Source organism: Mercenaria mercenaria, chromosome 13 (assembly GCF_021730395.1).
Source record: "Mercenaria mercenaria strain notata chromosome 13, MADL_Memer_1, whole genome shotgun sequence".
In the NCBI taxonomy this organism is placed as follows: Eukaryota; Metazoa; Mollusca; class Bivalvia; order Venerida; family Veneridae; genus Mercenaria; species Mercenaria mercenaria.
Genome location: NC_069373.1, coordinates 28,597,159 through 28,612,455, shown reverse-complemented (window position 1 = coordinate 28,612,455; position 15,297 = coordinate 28,597,159). Strand labels below are relative to the sequence as shown.

The following is a 15,297-nucleotide window of genomic DNA, read 5'->3' as shown; positions in this document are numbered from 1 at the left end:
GCCTTCTACTGAAACTGATAAACAAAATAACTCTTACACTGACAAAGATTGTTCCCTTCCTACTGAAAAAGTTTGTGTCACTTCTCGCTATTTATTACTTTCATGACATCCCAACTGTTGTGATATTTGTTCTGTCTTTAATTGTACATACTATAATAAATCCAAGGTATACATATTTACAGTTTATTTACAGAATATATACAAGACTTATGAATACATGTTGTATTAAACTATCCACAAGCGTGGTCACTCTGGAACTGGCGGGAGGATCTGCTAGTTAAAATTATAAGGAGTCTCTGCTATAGTCTGTTTCACAAATATACTACATCTTCCTTGTTTTGTAATAAACGAAAATGTCCATACAAGGTTAAAGTTCACCAGTAAATCAATATACATAAGTACAAGATTATTTCTTAATGCATTCAATTTCCATGAAATAAACATTAATAAATGCACATAAAATACAACAGCAAATTATAGGAAGTATATACATTAATTCTTGTTTGTTTGTTGAAAACTAATTGACTACACAGTCATTCATGATTATCATTAAACTAAAGTCTCATTTTACCCACTGGCTGTCATAATAGCGCTCATTTTTCTTTACCACTCTACCAGACCGTGTAATGTAAGGACCTTGAGAAGTCTGAGATAGTGTGAGGTCATTACCTGTGCTAGCAGAGTAATTTTCCTGCGGGCCGTTGTAATTGTTTCCAGGATCGGCTAGAATGTTAAGCTGCATGGGGTCAATGTGGGGGAAATTCTCATTTGTTTTTAATAGGTGCTGGCGATTTCGGCGGTAAATAGCACCATCTTCTGTTACAACAGAATATGACCTTGCATCATGTTTCTTTGTAATTTTTCCAGGCTCCCAAGTTTTTCCCATTTGTATCCGTACATAATCATCAACATTTAGGGGGCACAAGGGTTTGCTGTTTTTATCAAAGTTTCTTTTTTGTACTTCCTTTGCCTGAAGCATTTTTTGAACAACTAGGGAAGGCGGGACAGTTTTGGGTTCTAGGAGTTTTTCCGTAACTGGGACAACTGACTTTGTTCTACGACCCATTAATAATTGGGCAGGGGTGTAGCCACATTCAAGGGGTGTGTTACGATACTCCATTAGGGATATGTATGGATCCTGGTTACTTTCTTTTGCCTTCAAAAGCAGCTTTTTGGCTATTGAGACGCCCTTTTCAGCTAATCCGTTTGACCTTGGGTGATATGGGGAAGAGGTTCTATGTTCGAAATTCCACTTTCGGGAAAATTCTGCAAATTCTTGTGATGCAAACTGGGGCCCATTATCGCTGATGCAAACGTCGCATATGCCGTAGCGCGACATTTGCACTTTCAGTTTTGTGATAACTGTTGCAGCGCGCATATCGCGTAACCAATCTATCTCTAGGAAACGGCTATAATAGTCAGCCGTGACTAAATAACTTTTGCCATCAAATTGAAAAATATCCGTTCCGATTTTCTGAAACGGCCTGCTTGGGACTTCATGTGGCATTAGGGGCTCTTTCGGGTTTGAATCCCTGTGTTTGAGGCATATTTCGCATTGCAACACATATTCGGATATTTGTTTCGTCATGCCTGGCCAAAACATATTATCTTTGGCTCTTTCAGTCGTCTTTGTTACGCCCATATGACCTGTATATACCTGACTCAGCATGTCAGATCTGAGTTCACTGGGTATGACCAGCTTTTGACCTCTAAATATCAGGGAATCTTCCACTGACATTTCGTCGCGGTGATTCCAGAAATCGAGTATTTCTGCTTTACATAATGACCTCTCTGCTGGCCATCCTTCGACTATGGTTTGTTTCAAGATTTGCATAGATCTGTCTTGCGCTATAGCTTGCCTTATACTATCTAACCGCCTGTCAGTAACAAACAGTTGTTTTCTGACTGAATGTACATGTAAATCTAAGCCTTCTATCAGCGTCGGCATTGTGTCCGGTAATGACTGCCGTGATAGAAAATCACTGGTATGTCTTTACCGCTTATATGCACTACAGTAAGCTTGTATTTCTGCAGTTGCAGTAACATTCTCTGCAGTCTGGGAGGGGCTGCAGAGAGGGGCTTTTTCATGATTGAAATGATAGGTTTATGGTCGCTATGTACCACTATGTCTCTACCATTATGTATATTGATGGAAACGCTTACAGCCAAATACGATAGCCAGGAGCTCTTTCTCTATCTGCGCGTACATTTTTTCACTTTTTGTGAAACTTTTTGAAGCATACGCGATAGGTCTACCTTCTTGCATAAGACAACAGCCAGTTCCATGTTGGCTCGAATCGCACTCAAGGACAAGCTGCGTGTTTGGGTCAAAGTAACCAAGAACTGGGGCATTGGTAATTATTCTCTTGACCTCTTGAAAAGCGCGTGTCTGGGGATCGTCCCATACAAACTCCACATCTTTCTGAAGGAGGTTCCGTAGAGGGGCAGTAATTTCAGCTAAGTTTGGCGCGAATTTAGCCATGTAATTGACCATACCGAAAAACGTTTCTAGTTTCCCGCGCGTGTCTGGCATTTCTAACCTCGTAATTGCCTCTATTTTGCTTGGATCAGGTTTTAAGCCCTGTGCAGAGATTATGTGCCCGAAAAACGGCACTTCAGACACACCTATTACGCATTTATCAGGATTAAACCTGATGCCCGCTTCTCGTGGGCGTTGCAGCGTTTTACGCAAGTTTTCGTCGTGTTCTGCCTTAGAACGGCCACTGATTAGAATGTCATCGACAATGGCATGTATACCAGGAATATTTTGAAATATCTCATGAACTTTCCGTTGAAATATATCACCGGATGAGGAAATACCAAACGGTAATCTGAGGTACTGCCATCTTCCGAACGGCGTAGAGAAAGTTGTCAACATTGACGACTCTTTCTCTAATTCTATGCTCCAATAAGCATGCGGAATGTCTAGAATACTAAAATGGGACGCACCCTTGAGATCTGCTGTCACATCTTCTAGTGTAGGCATAGGGTAATGTGGCCTGCATATTGAGTCATTTAGGGCTTTGGGGTCTAGACATATTCGGAGTTGACCTGTTTTGGGCTTTTCCACGACAACTATAGAGTTCACCCAGTCTGTAGGCTCCGTAACCCTCATTATGATTTTATCTTTCTCCATTCGTAGGAGTTCCTGTTCAAGCCTTAATTTAAGAGCTTCCGGTACCTTTCAAGGGGCGTTAACCACAGGGACAGCACCTTCTTTCACATACAATTTACATTTACCTGGGATTTTACCAATACCTTTAAAAAGGTCACCATACCCGGACATAACAGACTGTTTTGTCATGGCTTCTTGATTTTCGGTAGACGGGGATTTTTCTATGGCGTATGTCAATTGTAAGAGACCAAGGTCAAGGCAGGATCTCAACCCTAACAGAGGCGGGGCTACAGTATCCACTATATAGAAGGTTGTGACAATGCAGGAAGTGTTATGTACACATTCCAGGCGTACTTTTCCGATGACCTGTATCATATCACCAGAATATGAGGTCAGTTTACTATCTGGGGGTTCCAAGGGGTTTCTCAGGCCAAGTGTTTCATACATTTGGCGGGAAATAATGTTAACAGCGCTGCCTGTATCAATCTTGAATTTGAGGCTTTGCTTTGTTGGGCCAACGAGAAGGGAAACAAAGGCACGGTCTGGGCTTTGAGATGGAAAAGATGAAGCGCTTACCGTATCAATGAAGTATTCAACGCTGTTTTCATAGCTAAATCCGCATGCGCTGCTGTTTTCATTTTTATGTTCGTAGCTAGATCCATGAGCACTACAGTTCACATAGTCCTTGTCAATATCATGTACATCCCTTGTTTTGGAGCGGCACATTTTAATGAAATGATTTTGTTTTCTGCATTTTAAACACGTTTTCCCAAATGCAGGACAGGAAGCACGAGAAGTAGAGTTATGTTTCATTCCACAGTTTCCACACTGTTTGAATCCATAATTTTCGGGTCTTTGAGAGTATGTTGGCGGAGGATGTCTTCTTGTTCTCTGTTCGGTATCCACATTATTCGGTTTTTCTCCAAGGGCCATGGATGCCATTTGCTGTTGACAGTATTCAGCGTTTTGTGAAATTTGTAAAGCCCGGGGTAATGTTAATTTTTCCCCTTCATTGATCAATTTCTCACGAATCTTGGCGCTATTCGTGCCAAACACAATCCTATCACAAATCATTTCGTCTTCTTTATCCCCATATCGGCAATTCGTAGCACATATTCTTAACCTGGTAACGAATTGATCAATTGACTCCATTCCTTGCGTTTCATTGTTAAACTTATATCGAGCAAACACAGGGTTTAAGGTAGGCTGCACGTGTTTTTTGAACTTGTCAAAATGTGTTTGTAACGATTTCTTTTCGTCTCCCGTCAATTTCCATGATTGCTGGATATCTCTGCCCTTATCGTCAACCCAAATGAGAAGATATGCCAGTCGTTCTTCTTCCTTTTTTGCTTTTAGCGGTCCCTCAAAAATCAGTTCAACATGTCTTTGGAACCCGTTCCATGCCTCTGGCAAGTTAGAACTTTCCCAGTCCATTCTGGGCGGAGTTATTCCTGACATATCCATGTTGATTTTAATCACAAAGTAATTTAATATGCACTGATTTTAATCCGTTCAAAACTCCACAAATTAATAGTCCATTTATTCTGACACCATGTTGTGATATTTGTTCTGTCTTTAATTGTACATACTATAATTAATCCAAGGTATACATATTTACAGTTTATTTACAGAATATATACAAGACTTATGAATACATGTTGTATTAACTATATAAATACATGTTGTATTAAACTATCCACAAGCGTGGTCACTCTGGAACTGGCGGGAGGATCTGCTAGTTAAAATTATAAGGAGTCTCTGCTATAGTCTGTTTCACAAATATACTACACCAACAACTGATCATCTAGGAACTGACCGAAGCTAGATAAATTACGACGTATCTTTTACTGGCAGCAATAACAAGAGACATAAAGAACTATTATGAAAAATGTATGATTTGCGCTTCACATAAACCTGCAAAACTCCCACATGCACCTCAAGGTGAATACTCTGTTGGGACGATGATGGAGAACGTGTCAATTGCTATTCTGGAACCTTTGACATTAATAGAAAAGAGAAATCTATATACATGTGTGTATATTGGTTATTGCTGATGTATTTACAAAGTACGCCGAAGCAGTGGCACACCAAGAAGCAGACAGTCGCCACTGTTCATATCTAGAATGGTTACGCCCATAACACTTCTATCTAATCAGGGTACCAACTTCCAGTCCTTGTTCAAAGCAAATAATCTGCATGTATGGTGTCATATGAGCGCAGTGGAGAGGGGCCGGGCCGTGGGCATGCTTGTAGGCCGGATGTCCATTCGGTGGGTTCGTATATACTCCTTGAAACAAATCATTTTTTTAAAATTTACTAGTATTGTTCGAAATCACAAGCTTACTTGTTTCGTTTTTTATTCATTTCCACTATTTAGCTCTATTCACTTCCTGTTGCATATTTCAATGCCGGTCTAAGATACTATTATTTATAGCTCTGGTTTCGTGCAGTAAAATGTATTTTGAATATTGGGTGTTACAATTCGTTCGTAAAGTAGTTTGACGGCAAACATAAATGAAATATAAAATATGGTTCAATGAAACTGCGAGGATTCTAACATACTCAAATATCTTATCAAACAGCTCCTGTTTGCCTATAAAACGCTCTCTGATAACACACATGAATGCATTTGCTTATTAGATAAAACGTCTACTCAACGCTATACAATGTATGATGTTTTAGACTAATAAATAACACAAGCCGTTTGAATATATACGAGTCTAATCAACATTTCAGGTTGTGAATATCTTTAACAGACACCACAAGACTATTCAGCAACTATGAATGAAAAACAATTCAACCAGAAGTGTAGCCGGACATTCCCGACGTGACAACACCACATTCAAGTCACTCATCCGCGAGATCATATTAGGTTAGAGACCACCAATTGTTTTCCCATAGACTTAGATTGTAACATTATGGCGTGTACGGCCTTCCATACATCGAAACATGTATATCTAATTACAAGTTTTTCAAGAACTATCTTAGTTCTACCAAAATATCGGACGAAAAACATATGAATAGTGATACTTTATTTAAGTAATTTTAGTGTGAATGAGATGACCCCCTGTTTACATCATTGACATGGCGGGAGAAATTCGTTTGATAAAACTTTTTTTAAATACACATAAAATATAGCAAATTTTGTCAAAATGTATAATAAAATACTGTAAATGCAGTGAAAAAATATCAATTTTAAAAAAATGATCACTTCCTGGTTTTGTTTACATGACTGACCAATCAGAACGCACAGACGTTACCTTATTCCCAGGTATACACTTACCTCATTCCCAGTAAGTTCCCTGTACTTTTTTGAACTGGTGGTCTCTGACCATTAAAACTGCAACCGACACTGCAAGCAGGATGCTAAGAACACACAACCGTCCCATTCCTTCCCAACTGTCCTGAAACGGTTGAGAAGTGGCGGCTCACGTGCGGCTCAACGACCGTCAGTCGGTACTGGCCTATTGCCTAGGCACCGCCAGCAACGACTACATTGGGTGAGACAGCATCTTAGATTGACCAGGGCAGATTGAGCCATTGTTCTGTTCAGTGATGAGTCATGCATTAATTTTTTACGGCGGGCCGACGGTCAGGTTCGTGTTTTCTGGCGGCGCGACGAACGATACCGTGATTGCTGTATTACAGAGAAGCCCCTGTACGGCGGTGGATCACGGTCTGGAGCGGAATCTCCCTTCACATGAAGACTCATGCTGTCGGTATCGCTGGAAGTCTCAACGCAGCCCGATACCAAAATGAAGTCCCTCCACTGGCGGCTGTACCACACATTCAAGCGAGTAGGGGTATGATCCTCATGCAGGATAACGCACGCCCATATATCGGGAGAGCTACAGCTTCTTGTGATTTGCCGCAATGTAGCCCCGATCTGAATGCAGCAGAACACGTTTAGGACGACATCGACGCAGACGGCAGCTTAAAGCTGCAGGTGGACATATCCGCTACTAAAGTTCTTCTGACTTCCTTTTTATGACTTCGTTTATGATATATCTTACACTGGTTTCCGTTAAGTTTATGAAATGAAATTCAAATTAATTATTTCTGAGCCTTCCGTTGATATTTATACCAAATTTCAAACAGATCCAATTAAAGATCTTTGAGAAATCCATAAAGGTGGCGGTTTAGCAGTTTATTATGTTATTTATGGAGAACAATTCTGAATTAATGTGCTGTTAACTATTACTAGTACCTGTTTTCGTACAACTACTGTCGATCATCTCTGAACATCTCTGTCGAACTTTTCTATGAAACACTTCTGTATAACAAAAGATGAACGTGTTATATATATTAATCTAACAAGATATAGAAAGGTATACTAGTATATAACTGCAGAACCTTGACAAAGATCACTTTAATGGAAATTATAGCAAAAACTGTTAAAATATTGAGAATCATTTTTTACGGTCATGGCGCTTCTCAAAGTTGGTTATGCGGAGACTTATCAGCCACCAGCACGACCAGGACAGAGTTGAAACCACTTAATGGGCGGCCCCATCATATTTCAAAGTTTTTCCCTTCTGTTGTTCGATCTACAAGATACCTGACCTGAAAAAAAAAACAACAAAAACATGTGGACAAATACCAGTCTGAATTAACGACAACAGGGGAAGTTTACTGAAGCAGCATGGTTCTATATTTCGGTGTCACCCTACCTCCATGCATGGAGACACCAACAGCTATATGTGGCAGTGCTAGCATAAATCTCTGTGTTAAATAAAAGTTTTCAATATCTATTTAAAGCAAATGTAAAATTAGAAATGACAATGAAATTAAAGGAATAGTCCACTTTTGCAATACTTTCCAATTTAATGGGAGTAGATACAAATTCCGTAAAAATAACATAAAATGTTACATTTCTAACAGGGATCTAACTTAATGAAATCGGTCATTTTGTTCCTTAAATGAATCTCTAACAGAATAGAAAAAATAATCCTGGTGGCACTGTGAATTCCTGTTACAAGTTAGGCGTAATTTTTTCCCGGTATCCCGACCTACCCTAACTATGATTTTTGGCCTGACCCTAAATGTTTTATGGCCTTGGAGAATATTTTTTCAACGTTTAAACGGAAAGTTGCAAACGGTATTTTTTATGCTTAAAACATGGTCAGTGATGTTAGAAATCAACTTACTGATGCACTAAAGACATACTAGCCCCCTTATTTGTATTCATTTATGACACAAAAATAATTTCCGAAAAGTCTCACCTAATAAAAAAAATAATAAACAAGAGCTGTCTCCATAGGATGACACATGCCCCCGATGGCACTTTGAATGAATAGTTATGGCTGATGTTAGAGTTTAGGACCTTTCACCTACGGAGCTGGGTCTTGCACGCGACACGTCATCTTACTGTGTCACACATTCATGCGTAGTTATTTTAAAATCCATGCATGAATGACAAAGATATGGACAGGACACGCCCATCAATGCACTATCATGAAAAATGACCTGTAACGTCTAAGTGTGACCTTGACCTTTGAGCTATGGACCTGGGTCTTGCACTCGACACGTCATCTTACTGTGGTACACATTCATGCCAAGTTATTTGAAAATCCATCCATGGACACGAAAATTGCGGACAGACTGACAGACCGACAGACGGTTCAAAAACTATATGCCTCCCTTCGGGGGCATAAAAAATCCGACCTACCAACCGGAAACAAACAGTTTTTAAAGCCTTGTAGATTTACTTAGGCTACCATATGACGTTGCCAAACTTGTGTGAATTTATTATCTAGAGGTGAACATAAAATACATAAAAACTACAATAACATTTTGAAATACTTATCTTTTTGACAGAAATTTGTAAATCTTCTCAGATTTCATAGTTACCAAAAGTTAAAAAAAACAAGAGCTGTCTCCATAGGATGACACATGCCCCCGATGGCACTTTGAATGAATAGTTATGGCCGATGTTAGAGTTTAGGACCTTTGAGCTACGGACCTTGGTCTTACGCGCAACACGTCGTCTTACTGTGGTACACATTCATGCCAAGTTATTTGAAAATCCATCCATGGATGACAAAGATATGGACCGGACACGCCCATCAATGCATTATCCTTTAACGTCTAAGTGTGACCTTGACCTTTGAGCTACGGACCTGGGTCTTGCGCGCGACACGTCGTCTTACTGTGGTACACATTCATGCCAAGTTATTTGAAAATCCATCCATGGATGACAAAGATATGGACCGGACACGCCCATCAATGCACTATCCTTTAACGCCTAAGTGTGACCTTGACCTTTGAACTATGGACCTTGGTCTTGTGCGCGACATGTCGTCTTACTGTGGTACACATTCATGCCAAGTTATTTGAAAATCCATCCATCGATGACAAAGATATGGACCGGACACGCCCATCAATGCACTATCCTTTAACGTCTAAGTGTGACCTTGACCTTTGAGCTACGGACCTGGGTCTTACGCGCGACACGTCGTCTTACTGTGGTACACATTCATGCCAAGGTATTTGAAAATCCATCCATCGATGACAAAGATATGGACCGGACACGCCCATCAATGCACTATCTTTTAACGTCTAAGTGTGACCTTGACCTTTGAGCTATGGACCTGGGTCTTACGCGCGACACATCGTCTTACTGTGGTACACATTCATGCCAAGTTATTTGAAAATCCATCCATGGATGACAAAGATATGGACCGGACACGCCCATCAATGCACTATCCTTTAACGTCTAAGTGTGACCTTGACCTTTGAGCTACGGACCTGGGTCTTGCGCGCGACACGTCGTCTTACTGTGGTACACATTCATGCCAAGTTATTTGAAAATCCATCCATTGATGACAAAGATATGGACCGGACACGAAAATTGCGGACAGACTGACAGACCGGCAGACGGACAGACCGACAGACGGACAGACGGTTCAAAAACTATATGCCTCCCTTTGGGGGCATAAAAAGTTTGAAATCATAGAGTACGTTATAAAAATATGTATTTTATACTTCTTTGTTGAAATCCACCCACTTCAAAATTTTATATATTTTCATTTATAATCACTGTTTCTACCTAAGAACAATTAATGATATGTATTTTTGTAACACTACAAGTCCATCAACTATTATTATTAAAATGCACTTTAAATTGTCATTCATTTTCTTATTATGCCCCCGAAGGGAGGCATATAGTTTTTGAACCGTCTGTCGGTCTGTCAGCAATTTTCGTGTCCGGTCCATATCTTTGTCATCAATGGATGGATTTTCAAATAACTTGGCATGAATGTGTACCACAGTAAGACGACGTGTCCAAGCAAGACCCAGGTCAGTAGCTCAAAGGTCAAGGTCACACTTAGACATTAAAGGATAGTGCATTGATGGGCGTGTCGGGTCCATATCTTTGTCATCCATGGATGGATTTTCAAATAACTTGGCATGAATGTGAACCACAGTAAGACGACGTGTCGTGCGCAAGACCCAGGTCCGTAGCTCAAAGGTCAAGGTCACACTTAGACATTAAAGGATAGTGCATTGATGGGCGTGTCCGGTCCATATCTTTGTCATCGATGGATGGATTTTCAAATAACTTGGCATGAATGTGTACCACAGTAAGACGACGTGTCGCGCGCAAGACCCAGTCCGTAGCTCAAAGGTCAAGGTCACACTTAGACATTAAAGGATAGTGCATTGATGGGCGTGTCCGGCCCATATCTTTGTCAACCATGGATGGATTTTCAAATAACTTGGCATGAATGTGTACCACAGTAAGACGACGTGTCGCGCGCAAGACCCAGGTCCGTAGCTCAAAGGTCAAGGTCACACTTAGACGTTAAAGGATAGTGCATTGATGGGCATGTCAGGTTCATATCTTTGTCATCCATGGATGGAATTTCAAATAACTTGGCATGAATGTGTACCACAGTAAGACGACGTGTCGTGCGCAAGACCCAGTCCGTAGCTCAAAGGTCAAGGTCACACTTAGACGTTAAAGGTCATTTTTCATGATAGTGCACTGATGGGCGTGTCCGGTCCATATCTTTGTCATTCATGCATGGATTTTAAAATAACTACGCATGAATGTGTGACACAGTAAGACGACGTGTCGCGCGCAAGACCCAGCTCCGTAGGTCAAAGGTCCTAAACTTTAACATCGGCCATAACTACTCATTCAAAGTGCCATTGGGGTCATATGTCATCCTATGGAGACAGCTCTTGTTATTTCTATTTCTGCTAGATTTCAATATGGCGACTGCTAAAATTCTGGATTTCGTTTCTCTGAAATATTTCTGTTATTTCATTGCTGAATCTTGATGGATTTTGCTGTTTTGATTGGTGGATTTCAGATCTCAAGGTTTTTAAAACCTGGTATTTACATCGGTCTTTCATAGTGTCAAAACAACCGCTAACTTTCAGTTTTACTTTTAAAAATTCAATCAACTATAGGCCTAAGTACTGCATGTATGTATTAAAAAGCATTTGCAATATAACTATTTTTGAGCAGCACTGTTGTTATTATATGGAATACCCTAGAGTAAAAATACTTTAAACATAAAAGAAATCTTCAATACTGATACATGTTTAATTTTTTCTTCCTGTTCCGCACTAATTTTACCACAGAGTCACCGACCTTCTTCAAAGAAGTATAAAATACTTATTTTTATCGCTCTTTGCCTTAATCGATGCGTCTTAAATGTACTTGGAATTATGCTTTGATGTGTTTGATGTCTGCAATGTGATAAAAAAGCAATAGCCTATTTAAAAGTGGCTGAAAATTTGTCCAGACTCGTCTAATCTATTGCTGAATAATTCATTTGAGGAACTGAGAAAGAAAATTAAGCCGCACTGTAGGTTAAAGTTTCAAAGCACGCGGGATGGGTAGTACGCATGCGTACATACCTCGTTACGAATATATACAAAGATGTCTGCCGTCAGCACGTCAAGACCGAAAAAATCGGATGTAAATAGAAAATTCTACATAAATAGTGTGTTTAAATCAATAAAACTTCTCTTGAATTTTTAATATTGATATATTTAATGGTTACAGGTTTCTATTTTGTACTGCTTCTGTTAATTTTTCAGCCATTAAGCAAGAAAACCCCGGAAAACCCGAAGTACAAGAATGTCAAATCGACACTGGATACTGGTAAGTTTCATCATTGAATTTACAGTTTTTCAGCTAGATGCAGGAAATTGTTGTGTTTCATATGTTGAGGAAAATATGCAGTCAGACTGACCACAGGCGTTTGTTGTTTTTAAATTATATGAATTAGGCACCGCCTAGCATGGGGATTTATCTTTTATACATGTGTATATCCACTTAAAAAGAAGTATTCAACACTCAAAAGAAAGTGAAACTTCGCACTAAACAGTTTACATTTAGTGTCATCATACCTATTACAACAAATATCATACTTTGCAAAATTTATGAGAAGCCGGTCACGGGTGTGACGGTGAAATCATTCACCACGTTCTCGCACTGGCTTTAGGATTTTTGTTTGTTTGCACTCCACACAGAAACTTGACAGCCTTTACACTTCCTTACTGTTTTAAAAGTGTTTTTCAGTTGCATATCCAGTTTTCATTACAAAAAATGAGTAAAAGAATCATTTTGGCGCCTCGACCTTAGTGGGGACCGTTAGACTGACGCAACCAAAATATCGGCAGGTCCACTACCAATCAGAAGTTAGGTAGACCCACGCACGCGGGATGCAAATGAAATAAAACCCTTAAAAGTGCAAAAAAGAAGAAAAAATCGTATCCAAATCAGCAAATTCACAAAACGAAAGTTGATTTTTCCTTAAAGTCAGAACGAATGGACTTCGCTGTATACTCGACCGATCGGGTGAGTGGATTTTACGTCGTAACTTTACCAGATTCAGAAATTACATCAGGCAAAATTACCTGGATTGACTGGAATTTACCCGCGAATTGTAAAGATATCAAAACGTCATGCTAGTAATTTTCCATTCTATGAGCATGTGCGCCCTATCGTAATATCTAATTTACATCGCCGTTACTTTTGTTTGACACATACACAAAAAGCGCGCGTAGTGCATATATTTTTAGCTCGACTATTCGAAGAATAAGGGAGCTATCCTACTCGCCCCTGCGTTGGCGTGAGCGTCAAACAAATGTTAAAGTTTGCGTACCACCCCAAATATTTTCAAAGTCCATTGAGATATTGCTTTCATATTTTGCATACTTGTTTACCATCATGACCATAGTCTGTAAAAAGGAGGAGGCAACTCTCTCAAGCATTTTGACTGAATTATGGCCCTTTTTTGACTTAGAATAAATGTTAAAGTTTGCGTACCACCCCAAATATTTTCAAAGTCCATTGAGAAATTGCTTTCATATTTTGCATACTTGTTTACCATCTTGACCCCAGTCTGTAAAAAGGAGGAGGCAACTCTGTTAAACATTTTGACTGAATTATGGCCCCTTTTCGACTTATAATATGCTTATTGTAATGTTAAAGTTTTACTCTTAGCTTATATTATACTATCAAGCACTGAGAATAGTTGAGCGCGCTGTCCACTGACAGCTCTTGTTTAATATATTAATCCTTTCAAATTTTCAACACCGCTTGAGAACTAATACAGTTTGAATTCTATAACAATTTTATATTGACAGAAATGTAGGCAAAATTCTTTAACAACGATCAAATTTTCATATAACGATTTGTAAAATTTCAAACAGCGTGATCTTGATTATTTATTTATTTCTTAAAGTAAATAAACCATACATACTGTGGTAATAAAATTCAGATTTTTGACCAGAAAGTACAAAAAACACAATTTAAAAATGTTTTATAACGAAAAGGCAGCAGCAATTTAAATACATGCAGTAAAATGATTTTTTGGCAAACAGACTTGTTAGTGTGGCAGAATAGGTTACGTGACCTCGTGAACGTAAATAGAAATGTGGTTTAAAAATAAAGCAGTATGGTGTTGTTGCGGTATTTAATAAGTTTTAAATGAATCTTTGTACATGTATTTTTTGACACGACACTTTGTTAGATATTCTTCTCAAACAGTAATGTAAATTCCTTGAGGGCAAATAGGTCACAGAGATAGGATATCCACTATCATCGTTTGACACATTTACATGTCAGTTTATTCGGGATATTGCCAGGGTCTCCACTGGCCCCAATTTTTTTTCTGCCACAAAATATCGAAGTCAACGACACATAGGGGAGGTGGCGTTCAGTGGATGTATTCGCCAACACACTGTGCATGTTGCAACAATTTGTCATTTTAACAGTTTTTTTCATTATTTGATATTTGATTGTAAGACTCTTATTGGGGGAGGGGTAGGGGGCTCTCCCCTTGAAAATTTTTGAAATACAGGCATGAATGGTGGCCTTTGGTCAATTTTATGTTCAAAATTTTGAGATAATGGAGAGGTTAGTACCCTTTTGATGAGTGGGGGGGGGGGGGGGGGGTCAGGGAGCTTTCCCCCTGGGAAATTTTGAAATACAGGCCTGAAATGGTGGCCTCTGGTGCATTTTAAGGTCCAAAATTTTGAGGTAAAGGAGGGGTTAGTACCCTCTTTATGAGTGGGGGTTTGCTCCTTAAAACATTGCCGCGAAATTTATAACTAATGCACGTTTTTCATTTAACACCTGTCAATGGGTCACACATTAAACTGGAATCCACCTAAAAACCGGAATACACCGGAATACACTTCCTATAACCGGAATACACCTGTATTTTTTTAATTAAATGTATTATGAAGGTTTTTTGATATAATTCAATCATATATATCATAAATAATCAACATACTAAGGGAAAATACAATATGTTCACACAAAACGATTTTATTAGAGATTGAAATTCGGCGACCGCGCGGGAAATTACCATAACCGAAATACACCCGTATTTCTTCAACAAATGCTATTTTTGAAGTGGTTTATGACTGAATTCAAAAATATATATCATAAATAATTAATTTTCAAAATGAAATTAAAATACTTTTGCGCATTACGTTTTGTACATGATTGAAAAACGGCGAAGGCACTGGAAATTTGCGTATTCGTAAATGAATTTCCATGCCCTAAAATTCTCTAATGTACACCCGTATTTCTTAAATAAACCGTATTTTAGGGTTTATGATAGAAATCAATCACAAATTATCTAAAATAAATAATTAATTTACAAAAATATACATGTACAAAGATGCATTTAAATCCGCAACGGCATCATATT

General features: G+C 39.0%; 2 protein-coding genes across 3 annotated transcripts in view; one reads left to right on the top strand and one right to left on the bottom strand.

The window, feature by feature from the left end:
• Positions 1–562: 562 nt before the first annotated feature.
• LOC123530463 (uncharacterized protein K02A2.6-like) lies at positions 563–1,948 on the bottom strand. Its single transcript, XM_045311239.2, has one exon. The coding sequence runs from the start codon at positions 1,946–1,948 to the stop codon at positions 563–565; it is 1,386 nt and encodes a 461-aa protein (XP_045167174.2).
• A 10,024-nt stretch (positions 1,949–11,972) lies between these two features.
• Positions 11,973–15,297, top strand: part of LOC123529149 (centrosomal protein of 41 kDa-like) — an 83,636-nt gene continuing 80,311 nt past the window's right edge. For both annotated transcript variants that reach the window (XM_045309367.2, XM_045309368.2), the window contains exons 1-2: positions 11,973–12,047; positions 12,170–12,233. In XM_045309367.2, coding sequence (XP_045165302.2) covers positions 12,009–12,047; positions 12,170–12,233 — 103 coding nt within the window. In that variant the 5' untranslated portion in view covers positions 11,973–12,008. The remainder of the gene's footprint in view (positions 12,048–12,169; positions 12,234–15,297) is intronic.

What these genes read in the sequence shown, in the direction of transcription:
- LOC123530463 (XM_045311239.2), bottom strand. Translation starts at nt 1,948, where the DNA reads ATGCCGACGCTGATAGAAGGCTTAGATTTACATGTACATTCAGTCAGA.